General features: G+C 44.1%; 1 protein-coding gene across 4 annotated transcripts in view; it reads right to left on the bottom strand.

The window, feature by feature from the left end:
• Nucleotides 1–838: 838 nt before the first annotated feature.
• arhgef28a (Rho guanine nucleotide exchange factor (GEF) 28a) overlaps nucleotides 839–17028 on the bottom strand; it is a 110551-nt gene continuing 94361 nt past the window's right edge. For all 4 annotated transcript variants that reach the window (XM_071363378.1, XM_071363379.1, XM_071363381.1 and 1 more), the window contains 2 exons: nucleotides 13830–14184; nucleotides 839–3042 (listed from right to left, as the gene is read on the bottom strand). In XM_071363378.1, the coding sequence (XP_071219479.1) occupies nucleotides 2864–3042; nucleotides 13830–14184 (534 nt within the window). In that variant the 3' untranslated portion in view covers nucleotides 839–2863. The remainder of the gene's footprint in view (nucleotides 3043–13829; nucleotides 14185–17028) is intronic.

Raw genomic sequence — 17028 nt, 5'->3', positions numbered from 1 at the left:
TCTCGCTTCCTGCTCCAGCTTCAACATACTGATACAGTACAACAATCCTATGCCGCACGCACCCACGCAAATCCAATTAGACTAGGTATGCCACCAGAGGCTCAAAGCGCTGATATTGCAAAGACTAATCTCAGTTTGAGCTGCAGAGCTGGCTATTGGGAAATAAGGGTAATGGAAACAGTGGAAACACGAAAGAGGCTACCTGGAGAATAGAAGGAGATCAAACACTAGGACTAAACAAACCCATCAAGGTCAGCAAAAAGATAAGTCCTCTTCTACTACTCTCCAACTTCACTCCCAGGAGAGATTATAGGAGGAGAAAATAAGGGAGAGGGAGGGTTAGAGAAAGGGGGGAGAGAGAGAAGGTGGGGGGGGGGGGGGGGTTGAGGTAGCTGGCTGTTGTATATCTTATTCATGTTTAGGGAGACAGGCAGGCATGTCATACTAACCTTAGAGCCAGAGAGTGAAGCGATGACTTTCATGCACCTGCTGGCTTGCCACCTGCCACCTCTGGCACCTGTGTGTTGATTCATCAAGGTGTCTGTGTTTGTACGTGTCTGTATAGGGCGGATGACTGGGCCAGATGAACACCATCTATCCCCATATAACATATTCCAATAACAGGCACGTTCAAACCATTGACTGGTATACAGAACTCTCTCAGTCAAGTCAACATGACTGAGGTAGTGGTACAGTGTACTGAATTGAAAGGGCTGTCAGTTTGGTGGTTTTACCCATAGAATTTGAATGAATTCAACCTATTTCTATGGTTTTACCCTCCTGTTACATTCTGATTCAGAAGACGCTGTATAATAACAATACAAACATCAAACACATATAAATTATTTGCATTTATATTCCAAGATATCTACTACAGAGTAATGATGTATACAAGATAAAATGTACATAACCATGTTCGTGTTATGATGCACTACAGACAAATCCAACATCACCCAACAAGGAGTACTATAAAACAGCGATAAAGCTCATCGACTATAAATAAATGAAGGCAGTGAAATATACACATAAAAGTAATCGACTGTATCACATAGTATTGACAACAAAATCTGAACATAACCATTGTGCTGTTTTATATGTACGTGGACGAAGCTACCTATTACAATACCCTTGTGTATAACTACATACTGACTTCCAAATGGCACAGTATTCTCTATATTTTTCACACTTTTGACCAGAGCCTCATGGGCCATGGTGAAACTTGGAGCACTATATAGGGAATAGTTAACCATTCAGGACACACCCTACAATGTCCTTTAGGTCTAACGTTTTCTTTTTATTTGTGTTTTTAATGGTGGCTGTAGGACAGCTAGCCTGACTTTCAGGATATCTCAATGGTCATTAAAAAACAAAACATATTGGCACTAAAGTAGAACATGAATATTCAAGTGCAATGGTACAGCTCTTAGTAAAAAGCAAGGTCACCTCTTGAGTGCGTACAAGATTAATTTCATCAGTCATCCTTCAACCATGGCTTACTACCCCATTGCAATATCATTGCCGTGCATCATATTGTGATGCTTTTGCTAAAAAGATGTGATGCGTCACAATGTGGTGCATATAAACTGATCCCAGGCTGACTACCCAACTACTACTGACACGCAGACTTTGCTAATATAGTAACTATATGTCAGACAAAATCCTAAATGACTGAACACCGACTACAAGAAACAACGTGCTATGAAATATGTGCCTTGATGAAAACAATGTAAAAAAATATATATATATTATAATCATAAAGAACAAATCATATTGCCATATTTCGTATCATTCACATCCAAAGTATTGTTTACATATAGAGTGCACTCTGTCACAGATGTAATACTTCAAAGGTCATTGAACATACAGTACAGCAATGTTTCTGCCCTATGGTTTTTGACCACGATATGCAGTTGACCTGAATCAAATCTGTACTTCATATAGGCGGTAGTAGTGCAGTGTACTCTACTGTATCATTGATGGATTGCTACGTTTCACAACATTATTCCTGAAAAATCACAAGTCCTTCAGATGAAAACAAAGGCGTCGCCAGAGTCAGACAGGCTGAGAAACGCACCGAATCCCTTCTGATCATGGCCTTTCACCTCCTCCGTCACATCTAATGTGTTTACCGCATCCCGCTCGCCTTGTAAATAGAGCTTGTCTGATGAATGCGCGAGCGGCAGTATATTCCGTCACTAGACAATCAACCACTGACCGACTGGAGACATTCAGCCTTTCTAGTGATATCTGACCCTCTTGCTCTCGCTTTTCCCCCCCCGTGGTAACAGAGTAGACGCCATTTCATTTGGGGAGAGCCTAATAAATAGCGCTGGAGAGATGGGGACTAAAGGACAAGGGAGGGACAGAGAGAGGTAGACTGAAGCAGACTTAGGGCTCTGTGGGCCAGGGAAACAAAGAGATGGAGACTGATACAGGGGTAAGGAAAAAGGGGGAAGGCACTGCAGAAGGGTTGGGCAGGGGAAACAGAGAAATTGATTATGTCAATGGAGGGCCTCGGGCACAGCTGGAGCTGAACTCTAAACAGAGACGGATAAACACACACTGTACATTCATGGACAAATATAAACATATAGCAGTATAAAAGTCTCTCTCACAGACAACACTTGGAGACACATATGGAGGGCACAGAACACGGAGGGCAGAGAGGCAAAGCATGATGGGGACGGGAGATTACTTTATATGTGCCAGATCTGGTTCTTCTTTAAACCTGGCCTAGCTATTTACTGTCCAGTCTGAGCCATCAAAGTCAATCCAGTCTGTGATTCCGAGCCTTCCTAAATTCATATCAAGTCTTTTGAGTCCTGGATTTGAACCAGAGGGTTTAAGGTCTGTCTGTCCAGCCTCAGAGGTACACAATGTTCTCCTCTCCCCCCTCCTCCCCATCCCCACTCTCCGTCTCCAGGGGGACCAAGGAGGAGAGGACCAGTTGGTGGTCGCCATGGTGAGGTACACCCTGATACTGTCCAGCCACAGTTGCCGTCGAGGACCACGTCTCCCTCACATAGCTGTGTGTGTTTATATCTGTATGGGTATAAATACATTATGATTATATTCATTAATATTAAAGAGATAGTTCACACATGATACAAAATGACACATATTACAAAATTACACAAAAGTATCTACAATGAATTGTGAAGCAAAAAAAAAAACGTACTTATGAATGATTTGAACATACTGCGAAAAATGCTAATATCGATCCCATGACATGAATGGGATTTGTGCTACAAATGCTAAAACGTTAGCAAGTGGAAACAGTGCCAGGGAAACTAAACCAAAGCATGGATTGCTGTACCATACCATGTCAATCGGAAACCATTATGTAATTTGGATGAAGTATCCCTTTAGGCAATTAATCATAGATATTCAAACTTAACCAACCACCAGCATTAAAGGCCCAGTACGTGATTTTCCTGTGTTTTAAATATATTTCCACACCATGAGATTGGAATAATACTGTGAAATTGTGAAAATGATGATAATGCCCTTTTAGAGTAAGAGCGGTTTGAAAAGACCACCTGAAATTGGTGGGATGGAGTTTTGGCCTGGCTGGTGACATCACCAGGTGGTAAATTAGTTAATAGACCGATTAAGACAGTTCCAAACCTCTCTGCCGATAACAGCTAGTTTTCAGTTTTCCCCTCTCCACTTAGACCACTCCCAGACAGTCCTAGCTAGTGCTAAGCGATTAGTGCTTTTTGAAGTTGGTTTCAGTTAGAATATTTTTTTTAAATCATTAAATGCACTATGTATTATGTGGGTTGAAAGCTGTAACTGCTTATCACTTATTAACCATTCAACGTACTTTACTTTTTTGTAGTTTTTTTCAGTTACCCCTTTTTCTCCCCAATTTCGTGATATCCAATTGGTAGTTAACACTCTTATCCCATAGCTGCAACTCCCGTAGGGACTCGGGAGAGGCGAAGGTCGAGAGCCATGCGTCCTCCGAAACACGACCCTGTGTGTCAAGAAGCAGACTTCGGTCGCCAGGTGTACGTCGTTTCCTCCGACACATTGGTGCGGCTGGCTTCCCGGGTTAAGCGAGCAGTGTGTCAAGAAGCAGTGTCGAACATTGATTCATGACACGCTGCTCGCTTAACCCGGAAGCCAGCCGCACCAATGTGTCGGAGGAAACACCGTACAACTGGCGACAGAAGTCAGCTTGCAGGCGCCAGGCCCGCCACAAGGAGTCGCTAGAGCGCGATGGGACAAGGACATCCCGTCAGGCGAAACCCTCCCCTAACCCGGGTTAACGCTGGGCCAATTATGCGCCGCCTCATGGGTCTCCCGGTTACGGCCGGCTAGCCTAGTGCATCACCCCCAACGGAGCATTGCGGACTTCTCCATTGACAATGATTGACTTCCGCCGGAACCCAAAGAGTTTCATGCATCTGGTGGACATGAGGTAAAAGAAACAGACCGGACAAGTAGCCGCGCGATGGATTATGGTCATTTTAGTTCATTATAACGTTTTCTGCCCTAAACTATGTAGAACATTGTAGAACATCTGTTGGAAAATCCCTACTACATCGCAGTTTGGGCATGATCTGATTCATCTCTAGAGAAACTGCAGTGCTTTTTTGTTAATTTTGTACCATTTTAATTGAAAACAATCAAAGGTATTTAATTGTTATCCAGAAAGTATTTGATATTGAGATAAAAATGTCTGCATTGGACCTTTAACTATCTCTCTCACATACAACAGCCAGACATGAACAATAATAATTTTAAATGAAACACACAGAGCCAGAGGAGAGAAGGGAAGGAGGGAAAGACAAAGGAGAAAGAGGGATGAAGAGAAACCGAACAGGAAAGAAAATATAAAATAATAGAACAGCTAGCTAGATAAATAGCCCATCAGGATGGACCCGGCTGACTGCCCACTATAATGAGTTCATCCTAAAATTGTTGAGCCTCATCCATCTCCTCTCTAACTACATACATCAACCACCGCAGCTGTGTGTAGGGGGGTGTGTGTGGGGGGGGGTGTGTGTGTGGGGGGGTGTGTGTCATACATCAACGACCGCAGCTGTGTGTGGATGTGTGTGTGGGTCTGTGTGTGTGTCATACATAAACCCCTGCAGCTGTGTGTGTGTGTGTGTGTGGGTGTGTGTGTCATACATCAACCACTGCAGCTGCATGAAGTAGTGTCCTGTTCCCTCCCAGCACAAGAGATTCAATGAATAACACAGCCTCAGTTCAGCCATTGATAACTTATCTTTTACTTAAGAGTTTCACTGACTGTTGTCATTTTGGCGCTGTCATCATTATCATTAGGAACAAAAATGACACCTGCAAGCCCAGATGGGGCCCTCAGAATGAGGAAGGAGGGAGAGTGTGTGTGTCTCTGTGTTTGTGTGGATGCGTGCATCACAGGAGGCTTCTGAGGGGAGGACAGCTCATAATAATGTCTGGAACGGAGCAAATGGAATGACCTCAAAGAAATGGAAACCAGGTGTTCAATGTATTTGACACCATTCCACCTATTCCGCTCCAGCCATTACCACAAGGCCGTCCTCCCCAATTAAGGTGCCACCAACAACCTGTGGCGTGCATGCATTTGTGCATGTGTGCATGTACGTGCACACGCAAGTGTGTGCTTGTGTGTGTGTGCATGCGTAGGACAGGTGCATAGCCATGGCCTTGGAGTGAGTGAAGGGAGTGTTCGACCATTAGGTGGGGTGAGATCTACCCCTCTGGACGTAAACTGTCTAGCAGTAGAGCAGGTGTGCTGTTGTGGCTGTGGTAAAAGATGGTGTGGTCTATATATCGCCTTTTTGTGTTCCAACAGGAATTGTTTTATTTTATTTGAACCTTTATTTAACTAGGCAAGTCAGTTAAGAACAAATTGTTATTTACAATGACAGCCTACTGGGGAACAGTGCCTTGTTCAGGTGCAGAAAGACATTTTTTTTTACCTTGTCAGCTAGGGGATTCGATCCAGCAAACCTTTCAGTTGCTGGCCCAGTGCTCTAACCACTAGGCTACCTGCCGCCCCAGAATGTGTCAGACTGTCTAAATACCACTGGTGTGTGTGTACGTGTGTGCGTGCGTGAGTGCATGCCACTGTCAGCCACGATCTTAGGCTTTTCACTGGGTTCTGATAGACGGGGCTGTACTGTAAAGCCATAGGACACAGACTTTCTCACTAGTCACTACACTCCTCACAGGGACGTGGGTCAGACTGATCGAAAGTCTACAAGAAATGGAGGCCATTTTGGAAATGTAATAGAATGGGATCACTGTTCAAATCAGTGGCATAAAATGCAAATGGGATATTTTGAATGAATTTAACACCAAATGTAATGTCAGGAGGCTTGTCAGTTCATTAAAAGGCCGGTGAATCAGGATGATCTTCACACTAAGGTACACTCACATAACTACAATGAGATTCTATTTCTATGGGTCCAGCACAATAACTCACCACATCGTCATCCTGAGCACTGATCTTCATAGCTTTTTATCAAGTCTTTCTTTTCAGAAGCAAACGAGTATTCTGGTACATGACTTATTTTCAAAAGGCCATAATTATTCAACAGCTCGGCGAGATGAGAATATCTGATTGGAATCATTGGATCAAAAGTCGTTTCAGGAAATTCAATCTTTCCAGTTTTTTTCCATTATCACTGTGCAGGAGGACATTATGGAAATCCTGAGAGAGGGAACAATCCCAAAGGCCCTGTGTGAGGGAGCAGAACAGTCCACACCTGGAGGTGAGGATGAGAAATAGAATCAAACTCCTGATAGCTCTGAGCAAGATACGGAGGATGGAGGATTTCCATCTGAAATAAGACCTTTTTGAGGTCAAATACTAGTTAAATAAACGTTATATGAAAAATATTCAAGGTGAGATATTGGTTTCCTGGAAGCTATTCTAGTTGTGGGATGTGAGAGTTCTGTAATGTGGGATCGTAATACAGACTCAGAGTGCACTAATACAGTATACCACCAAATACAATGCATTAAATAGTAATGAATTATGTATCGTGGTTAGATCTTATACCGTCTATGAGATCAATAGAAGGTAAGAAGGTGAGATACACTGTATATACAAAAGTATGTGGATGGGATTCTGTTAGATGACTAATGTGATGTAGATGGTCGAGCGGCTTCACTGTAAGTATAATGTATGTTTTATGTGTGACCCATTTCAGGAAACAAGGCGTATGTCGCAAGTTACGACTTCACAGGAGAGCCATTTATTTGAATGTTTTTTGTTGTTGTTGTCAAAATGCATTTTTAGGCAGAAATGCCTTCTGGAACATGTGAACTTTCATGTGCCTTAATAACAAACTTGTATGCCATCTGTAAATACAAATAAAATAGTTAAATTACGAGCCTTATTGGTTAAGCCACAGACACCAACCTTCCCACTAGCCATGATTGGCTGAAATAATGAGTGGGCTGAACATGCCGAGAGAGGAGTTTGGATTGGTCTGCCATATAGACGGCATCTGTGCTGGCATTTGTGCTGGTCAGTCTGTGTTGGTAATCCTGTTGAACGCAGATATAACACGTGTCTAATTTAGACAGAAAGTAGTTTCATTTCAAGCTAAAGTGTACTGTTAGCTAGCTAGCTCCCTAGCTAACGTTACGTGTATGACATTATCATTCGTGTCCCAGAGCCGTTTGCTTTGCTAGTTAGAGCCTAATGTTAGCTAGCTAACAGTGAACCTGGTTGGTTAGCTCCCAGCAGATTCATGCAGGGTAGTAATGACATGATTTGGCACTATGTTCATTGTTGTTTAACTAGCTAATGTTAGCTGGCTGGCTCGTTAGCTAACGTTACGTGACGTGTGTTATCTTACACGTTATTTACCTAGCTAGGTTCATTGTTCACCTAGCTACATGTCTTAAGCTAAAGTGTACAACACCTGTTGAATATGGCCGGTGTCAGTAAACGTTGGCAAAAAAGCGTAATGAAATTGTTGCCAATGCATAGTGCCAACTGTAAAGTTTGGTGGAGGAGGAATAATGGTCTGGGGCTGTTTTTCATGGTTCGGGCTAGGCCTCTTAGTTCCAGTGAAGGGAAATCTTAACGCTACAGCATACTATTCTAGACATTCTAGATGACTCTGTGCTTCCAACTTTGTGGTAACAGTTTGGGGACTGGTCCTGTTTGGGAATGACAATGCTCCGATGCACATTGCATGGTCCATACAGAAATGTTTTGTCGAGATCGGTGTGGAAGAACTTGACTGGCCTACACAGACCCTGACCTCAAACACCTTTGGGATGAATTGGAACGTCGACTGCGAGCAAGGCCCGATCTCACCTAACATCAGTGCTCGACCTCACTAATGCCCTTGTAGCTGAATGGTATTAAGTCCCCGCAGCAATGTTCCAACATTTAGCGGAAAGCCTTCCCAGAAGAGTGGAGGCTGTTATAGCAGCAAAGGGGGGACCAACTCCATATCAATGTCTATGATTTTGGAATGAGATGTTCGACAAGCAGTTGTCCACATACTTTTGGTCATGTAGTGTTTATAATGGAAGAGTGGAAGAGTGTGGAGGAGAATGAACTCCTTGAGAGGGAAGACAACATATGCATCCCAAAAGGAACCCTATTCTCCTATAAAGTGTCCTACTTTTGAACAGACCCCTAAGGATGGTCAAAAGTAGTGTGCTAAATAGGGAATAGGGTGTCATTTGGGATGCACTCACCATTCAAGCAGTGGGACACAAATCTAAATGCTTATAATAACTCCTGCTACACCCATCAAACAGGCAAAGCATCAATACAGGACTAAGATCGAATCCTACTATACCAGCTCTGACGCTCGTCAGATGTGGCAGGGCTTGCAAACAATCACAGATTACAAAGGGAAACCCAGCCGCAAGCTGCCCAGTGGCGCGAGCCTACCAGAAGAGCTAAATGCCTTCTAGGCACGCTTCGAGGCTAGCAACACTGAACCATGCATGAGAGCACCAGCTGTTCCGGACGACTGTGTGATCACACTCTCCATAGCCAATGTAAGTAATACCATTACATAGGTTAACATTCACAAGTCCGCAGGTCCAGACAGATTACCAGGACGCGTTCTCAGAGCATACGCTGACCTGCTGGCAAGTGTCTTCAGTGACATTTTCAAACTCTCCCTGACCCAGTCTGTAATACCGACATGTTTCAAGCTGACCATCATAGTCTCTGTGCCAAGGGAATGCCAAAGTAACCTGTCTAAATGACAATCGCCCTGTCAACTCACATCTGTAGCCATGAAATGCTTTGACAGGCTGGTCATGGCTCACATCAACACCATCATTCCAGACTCCTTGGACTCAGTCCAATTCACATACCGCCCCAACAGATTCACAGGATGACGCACTCCAACCTGCCCTTTCCCACCTGGACAAAAGGAACACCAACACCATAGTGCCCTCCAAGCTCATCACTAAGCTAAGAGTCCTGGGATTGAACACCTCCCTCTGCAAATGGATCCTGGACTTCCTGACAGGCTGCCCCCAGCAGATGAGGGTAGGCAACAACACATCCGCCACGCTGACCCTCAACAGAGGGGCCCTTCCTGTACTCCCTGTTCACCCACGACTGCGTGGCTGACACGACTCCAACACCACCATTTGGTATTTTATTAGGATACCCATTAGCTGTTGCACAAGCAGCAGCTACTCTTCTTGGGGTCCACACAAAACATGACAATACAGAACATTAATAGACAAGAACAGCTCAAGGACAGAACTACATAAATTGAAAAAATTACCAAAAAGGTACACGTAGCCTACATATCAATAGATACACACAAACTATCTTGATCAAATAGGGGAGAGGCGGTTTGCCATGAGGTGTTGCTTTATCTGTTTTTTGAAACAAGGTTTGCTGTTCACTCATATGAATATGAGACGGAACGGAGTTCCATGCAATAATGGCTCTACGTAATACTGTACGCTTTCATAAATTTGTTCTGGATTTGGGGACTGTGAAAAGACCCCTGGTGGCATGTCTGTTGGGGGTAAGTGTGTGTGTTAGAGCTGTGTGTAAGTTCACTACGCAAACAATTTGGGATTTTCAAAGCAGTCAAGTCTCTCCTCAACTCTTAGAGAGACTGGCATGCATAGTAATTATATCAGACCTCTGATTACAATGAAGAGCAAGACGTGCCGCTCTGTTCTGGGCCAGCTGCAGTTTAACTAGGTCTTTCCTTGCAGCACTCGACCACACGATTGAACAATAATCCAGATTAGACAAAACTAGAGCCTGCAGGACTTGCTTTTTGGAGTGTGGTGTCAAAAAAGCAGAGCATCTCTTTATTATGGACAGACCTCTCCCCATCTTTACTACCAATGTATCTATATGTTTTGACCATGACAGTTTACAATCTAAGGTAACGTCAAGTAATTTAGTCTCCTCAATTTGTTCAACAGCCACACCATTCACTACCAGATTCAGCTGAAGTCTAGAATTTAGGGAATGATTTGTATCTAATGCAATGCTCTTAGTTTTAGAGATGTTCAGGACCAGTTTATTACTGGCCACCCATTCCAAAACAGATTTCAACTCTTTGTTACGGGTTTCAGTGACTTCATTAGCTGTGGTTGCCGATGCGTATATGGTTGAATCATCAGCATACATGGACACATATGCTTTGATTAATGCCAGTGGCAGGTCATTGGTAAGTTTGCAGATGACACGACAGTGGTAGGCCTGACCACCGACAATTATAAGTGTGGTGCCAGGACAACAATCTCTCCCTCAACGTCAGCAAGACAAAGGAGCTGATCGTGGACTACACGAAACGGAGGGCCGAGCACACCCCTATTCCAAATCAAATCAAATGTTATTTGTCACATGCGTCGAATACAACAGGAGTAGACCTTAAAATATAAATTTTCGCCTGAAATGACATACTCAAATCTAACTGCCTGTAGCTCAGGCCCTGAAGCAAGGATATGCATAATATTGGTACCATTTGAAAGGAAACACTTTGAAGTTTGTGGAAATGTTAAAGGAATGTAGGAGAATATAACACAATAGATCTGGTAAAAGATGATACAAAGAAAAAACCAACCGTTCTTTTGTTTTTTATTTGTACCATCATCTTTGAAATGAGAGAAAGAGAAAGGCCATAATGTATTATTCCAGCCCAGGCACAATAAACATTTTGGCCACTAGATGGCAGCAGTGTATGTGCAAAGTTTTATACTGAGCCAATGAACCTTTGCATTTCTGTAAAAAAAATGTTTTGTCAAGACTGCCCAAATATGCCTAATTTGTTTATTAATAACTTTTAATGTTCAAAATTGTGCACTCTCCTCAAACAGTAGCATGGTATTCTTTCACTGTAATAGCTACTGTAAATTGGACAGTGCAGGTAGATTAACAAGAATTTAAGCTTTCTGCCAATATCAGATATGTCTATGTCCTGGGAAATGTTCTTGTTACTTACAACCTCATGCTAATCGCATTAGCCTACGTTAGCTCAACCGTCCCGTGGAAGAGACACTGATCCCGAATAAGTTTTAATTACAAGCCCTTAACCAACAATGCTTTAAGAAGTTTAAGAAAAAAATGAAATAAGTGTTAAGTAAAAAACAGAAATTAAAAGGGAAAAGATTTATTAAACAGCAGCAGTAAAATAACAAGCAAGGCAATATACAGGGGGTACCAGTACAGAGTCAAGGTGAGGGGGCACCGGTTAGTCACATGGACGGGGCTGTAGTGGAGCAGGTCAAGAGCTTCAAGTTCCTCGGTGTCCAAATCACTAAGGACCTATCATGGTCCAAACACACCAAACCAGTCGTGAAGAGGGCACGACAATGCCTCCTCCTCTCAGGAGACTGAAAAGACTTGGCATGGGCCCTCAGATCCTCAAAACGTTCTACAGCTGCATCATTGAGAGCATATTGACTGGCTGTATCACCCCTTGGTATGGCAACTGCTTGGCATCCGACCATAAGGTGCTACGGAAGGTAGTGAGCATGGCCCGGCCAAGTACATCACTGGGGCTGAGCTCCCTGCCATCCAGGACCTATATACCAGGCAGTGTCAGAGGAAGGCCCTAAAAATAGTCAAAGACTCCAGCCACCCAAGTCAAAGTATTCTCTCTCTGCTACCGCACGGCGAGTGCAAAGGCTCCTGAACAGCTTCTACCTCCAAGTCATAAGACAGCTGAAAAGTTCATCAAATGGCTACCCTGACTATTTTTATTTGCACCAACTCTCTTGCACCGGCTCTATGCACATTCACTGGATTCTACCCCCACACACACACTCACAAATAGAATAGACATACTGTACACTGCTGCTACTCTGTTTATTATCTATCCTGATTACCTAGTCACTTTTATCCCTACCCACATGTACAGTACACATATTGCCTCAATTATCTCGTGCCCCTGCACATTGACTTGGTACCAGTACTCCTTGTATATAGTCTTGTTATTGTATAAAAATGTTCTTACTTTTTAACTATGCATTGTTAGGAAAGGGCTCGTAAGTAAGCATTTCATGGTAAAATCTACACCTGTTGTATTCGGCGCATGTGAAAAATAACATTTTATTTGATTGATTTGAACACCTGTCAATCCTGCTGACCTGTCAGATAACATACTGTACATCTCTAACTGGACAGGAGCAGTGCATTATGGGGACTGTCTGGGGTCGCAGAGGGATGCATTGTGGGTAAGATGTCAGGTATGATCAGGCCCTGTGGTAGATGGGGTTAGAAGTATCCACACCTCTGTCTTCGTGACAAGAGACTGTGATTCTACGGTGGCTCATGTGTGGTCAATAACAGTAGGGGATAATAAGGCGATCGACGGAGAGAGATTGTGCTCTGGTCGCAATCTTTAGTAAACAATGCAGCAGCCTGTTTTACTGATATTTACTATAGCGAAAACCATTAAACAGGCCATTAAAACAGTAGCATCCCTTCTAGTGTATATTCAACACGTGGGCCCTCATTATAGCTAGTAATACTTTCACCTCACTGGTGTAATGTACATGTATACATGTACATTACACCAGTGAGGTATAACAGTTGAAACCTGTGAGACGCAGACAGATGTCGGCTGACACGTCAGCAGTTAAACACAGATTAATATGTGTGTGCATCTCTCATCCCTTCCTCCCCTCCTCCTCTTCCTGCGATGACAAATCGTGCTGTAATGAGTTTTGTAAAGATTTTTTCAGATCAATGTTCCAACCCATCAGCCATGGGCTCTGATTCACACGCTGTTGTCCGCCCCGGCCCCCGACGCGCGATAGACAGAGAAAACATAGATTTTTTTCTCTCTCTCCTAGGCGAGAAGGGGCCGGACTGGTGGGGGTCAGGGTTGTGGAGGATTTCTTTGCCAGGAGACACTGATTAACTGGGAAAGAAGGACAAACAAGGCCTCACATCTCTACGGAAACTGAGACAGCCTTGTAAAGGATGGGATGTGTGTGTGTGGGGTGTGTGTGTATGTGTGTGTCATACATCAACCACCACAGCTGCATGCAGTAGTGTGCTGAATTACATTTGCTTTCACGCGTGTGTGTTTGTGCGGTGGGTACAAAGGTTGTGTTTACTCTCTCACAGGTAGGAGGTAGGACTCATGATATCATGTGTTATCACAGACAGACAGAGAGAGAGAGAGTGATACAGGAGAAAAAGAGCCTGTTATATTGCTGATGCCACATGTAGTTAGTTATATGGTATTTAGCAGTCAATGACAGATCCCATCATATCATCCTGTGTGTTATCAGTCAAATTCAGCAGAGAAAGCCTGAATTCATCCTGTATTTAGGATTAGAGAACAAACAATCTTTTTAACAGACATGGATTCACACAACTTTAGTGAGCTGGGTCTTACCGTTGGGTGTGTGCTCTGTCCCCTGTCTAGCTGAGGTTGTGTAGAGGTACCCAGTGACACTGGCACCCCCCGCCCAGCACTGGGGTGTGTTTGTTTCAGGGTGGAGCGTGGGAGCCTTGGAGAGGGAGAGGGGTTGGAGCGTGTGTCTCTGGCTGGAGCGGGCCAGTATGGTGTTCAGGCTGTTGTGGGCTCGAGGATCATCTCCGTACCCCAGGGACCCACCTCTCTGGTGCTGCTGCATGTGGTGGTGCACGTGGCGGTTGTTAAGCACCTTTGACGTGGTCAACGCTGCCTCGTTGACAAACACTGAGCCGGCATTGTCAAGATGGACGCCGGACTGACCAGGAAGTGAGTCCTATGGGAGAATAAAGGAGAAGAATGCCATGTTAACACAACTCTGACCATGATAACAGCATGAACATAAACATACAGGGAAACCATTATGCAACATTATGTTATTGTGTACATAATGTTGCTGCTACCGTCTCTTATGACCGAAAAGAACTTCTGGACATCAGAAAAGCGATTACTCACCGCGGACTGGAAGAAACGTTTTCCTTTAATTAACGAGTCCGACAAGAAGGATATGCTGCTTTCACTGGAACAGGCCCAAATCCACGCCTTTTGCGGAAAGAAAAGACGCCGGAAAAGATCGAGGACCCTTCTGAGAATCAGTAGGCGAGCGAGTAAACTCCCAATGCCTGCCATTCTTCTTGCTAACGTGCAATCATTAGAAAATAAAATTGATGACCTACTATTAAGATTATCCAACCAACGGGACATTACAAACTGTAACATCTTATGTTTCACCGAAATGTGGCTGAATGAAGACACGGATAATATAGAGCTGGCGGGATTTTCCATGCACTGGCAGAACAGAGACGCTACCTCTGATAAGACGAGGGGTGGGGGTGTGTGTCCTTTTGTCAATAACAGCTGGTGCGCAATGTCTAATATTAAAGAAATCTCGAGGTATTGCTCGCCTGAGGTAGAGTACCTTATGATAAGCTGTCGACCACACAATCTACCAAGAGAGTTGTCATCTGTATTATTCGTAGCCGTCTATTTACCACCACAAAGCGAAGCTGGCACTAAGACCGCTCTCAACCAACTCTATAAGGCCATAAGCAAAGATGAAAATGCTCACCCAGAAGTGACGCTCCTAGTGGCCGGGGACTTTAATGCAGGCAAACTTAAATCAGTTTTACCAAATTTTTACCAGCATGTCACATGTGCAACCAGGGGGGGAAAAAATCCTAAAAGATTGAGATTGAATCCTACTACACTGGCTCTGATGCTCGTCGGATGTGGCAGGGCTTGAAAACTATTACGGACTACAAAGGGAAACCTAGCTGCCCAGTGACGCAAGATGCCCAGTGACCCGAGCCTACCAGACGAGCTAAGTGCATTTTATGCTCGCTTCGAGGCAAGCAACACTGAAGCACCCACGAGAGCGCCAGCTGTTCTGGATGACTGTGTGATAACGCTCTCGGTAGCCGATGTGAACAAAACCTTTAAACAGGTCAACATTTGCAAAGACGCTGGGCCAGACGGATTACCAGGACGTGTACTCAAAGCATGCACGCACCAACTGTCAAGTGTCTTCACTGACATTTTCAAACTTCTCCCTGACCGAGTCTGTAATACCTACATGTTTCAAGCAGACCACCACAGTCCCTGTGCCCAAGGAAGTGAAGGTAACCTGCCTAAATGATTACCGCCCTGTGGCACTCACGTCGGTAGCCATGAAGTGCTTTGAAAGCCTGGTCGTGGCTCACATCAACACCATCCTCCCGGACACCCTAGACCCACTCCAATTCGCCCCAACAGATCCACAGATGACACAATCACACTCCACACCGCCCTTTCTCACCTGGACAAAAGGAACACCTATGTGAGCATGCTGTTCATCGACTACAGCTCAGCGTTCAACACCATAGTGCCCCAAAGCTCATCACTAAGCTAAGGATCCTGGGACTGAACACCTCCCTCTGCAACTAGATCCTGGACTTCCTGACGGGCTGCCCCCAGGTGGTAAGGGTAGGTAACAACACGTCTGCCATGCTGATCCTGAACACTGGGGCCCCTCGGCGGTGTGTACTTAGTCCCCTCCTGTATTCCCTGTTCACCCACGACTGCGTGGCCAAACACGACTCCAACACCATCATTAAGTTTGCTGATGACACAAGTGGTAGGCCTGATCACCGACAACGATGAGACGGCCTATAGTGAGGAGGTCAGAGAACTGGCAGTGTGGTGCCAGGACAACAACCTCTCCCACAATGTGAGCAAGACAAAGGAGCTGATCGTGGACTACAGGAAAAGGCAGGCCGAACAGGCCCCCATTAACATCGACGTGGCTGTAGTGGAGTGGGTTGAGAGTTTAAAGTTCCTTGAAATTGACTATACGTTTGTTTATGTGTAACTCTGTGTTGTTGTTTTTGTCGCACTGCTTTGCTTTATCTTGGCCAGGTCGCAGTTGTAAATGAGAAATTGTTCTAAACTGGCCTACCTGGTTAAATAAAGGTTAAATAAAAAATAAATAAAAAGGAAAGCCCATAAAATTGTCAGAGACTCCAGTCACCCAAGTTATAGACTGTTTTCTCTGCTACCGCACGGCAAGCGGTACCGGAGCACCAAGTCTAGGACCAAAAGGCTCCTCAACAGCTTCTACCCCCAAGCCATTAGACTGCTGAACAATTCATGAAAATCGCCAATGGACAATTTACATTTAGGCCCCCCCTCTTGTACACTGCTGCTACTCACTGTTTGTTTGTTACATATGCATAGTCACTTTGCCCCCACCTACATGTACAGATTACCTCAACTAGCCTGTACCCCTGCACACTGACTCGGTACCCCCTGTATAAAGCCTTGTTATTGTTATTGTGTTACTTTTTATTATGACTTTTTATTTTAGCCTAGTTGGTAAATATTTTCTTCTTCTTGAACTGCACTGTTGGTTAAGGGTTTGTAAGTCAGCATTTCACGGTAAAGTCTACACTTGTTGTATTCGGCACATGTGGCAAATAAAGTTTGATTAGATTTTTCATGAAGAAAATAGTTTGCTAGAGTCAACAGCATAACCATTGCTACACATCTCGGATAGTAAAGTAGCTACAGTGGCTATTTTACAATAACGGTTTATCCACAGTTTATCCAAAAACAGCATTATCATCCAAAATCATATTTGAGAGAT

This window comes from Salvelinus alpinus, chromosome 24, assembly GCF_045679555.1.
Source record: "Salvelinus alpinus chromosome 24, SLU_Salpinus.1, whole genome shotgun sequence".
Lineage (NCBI taxonomy): Eukaryota > Metazoa > Chordata > Actinopteri > Salmoniformes > Salmonidae > Salvelinus > Salvelinus alpinus.
Note: the sequence above shows the minus strand (reverse complement) of the source record. Positions and strands in the feature narration are given on the sequence as shown.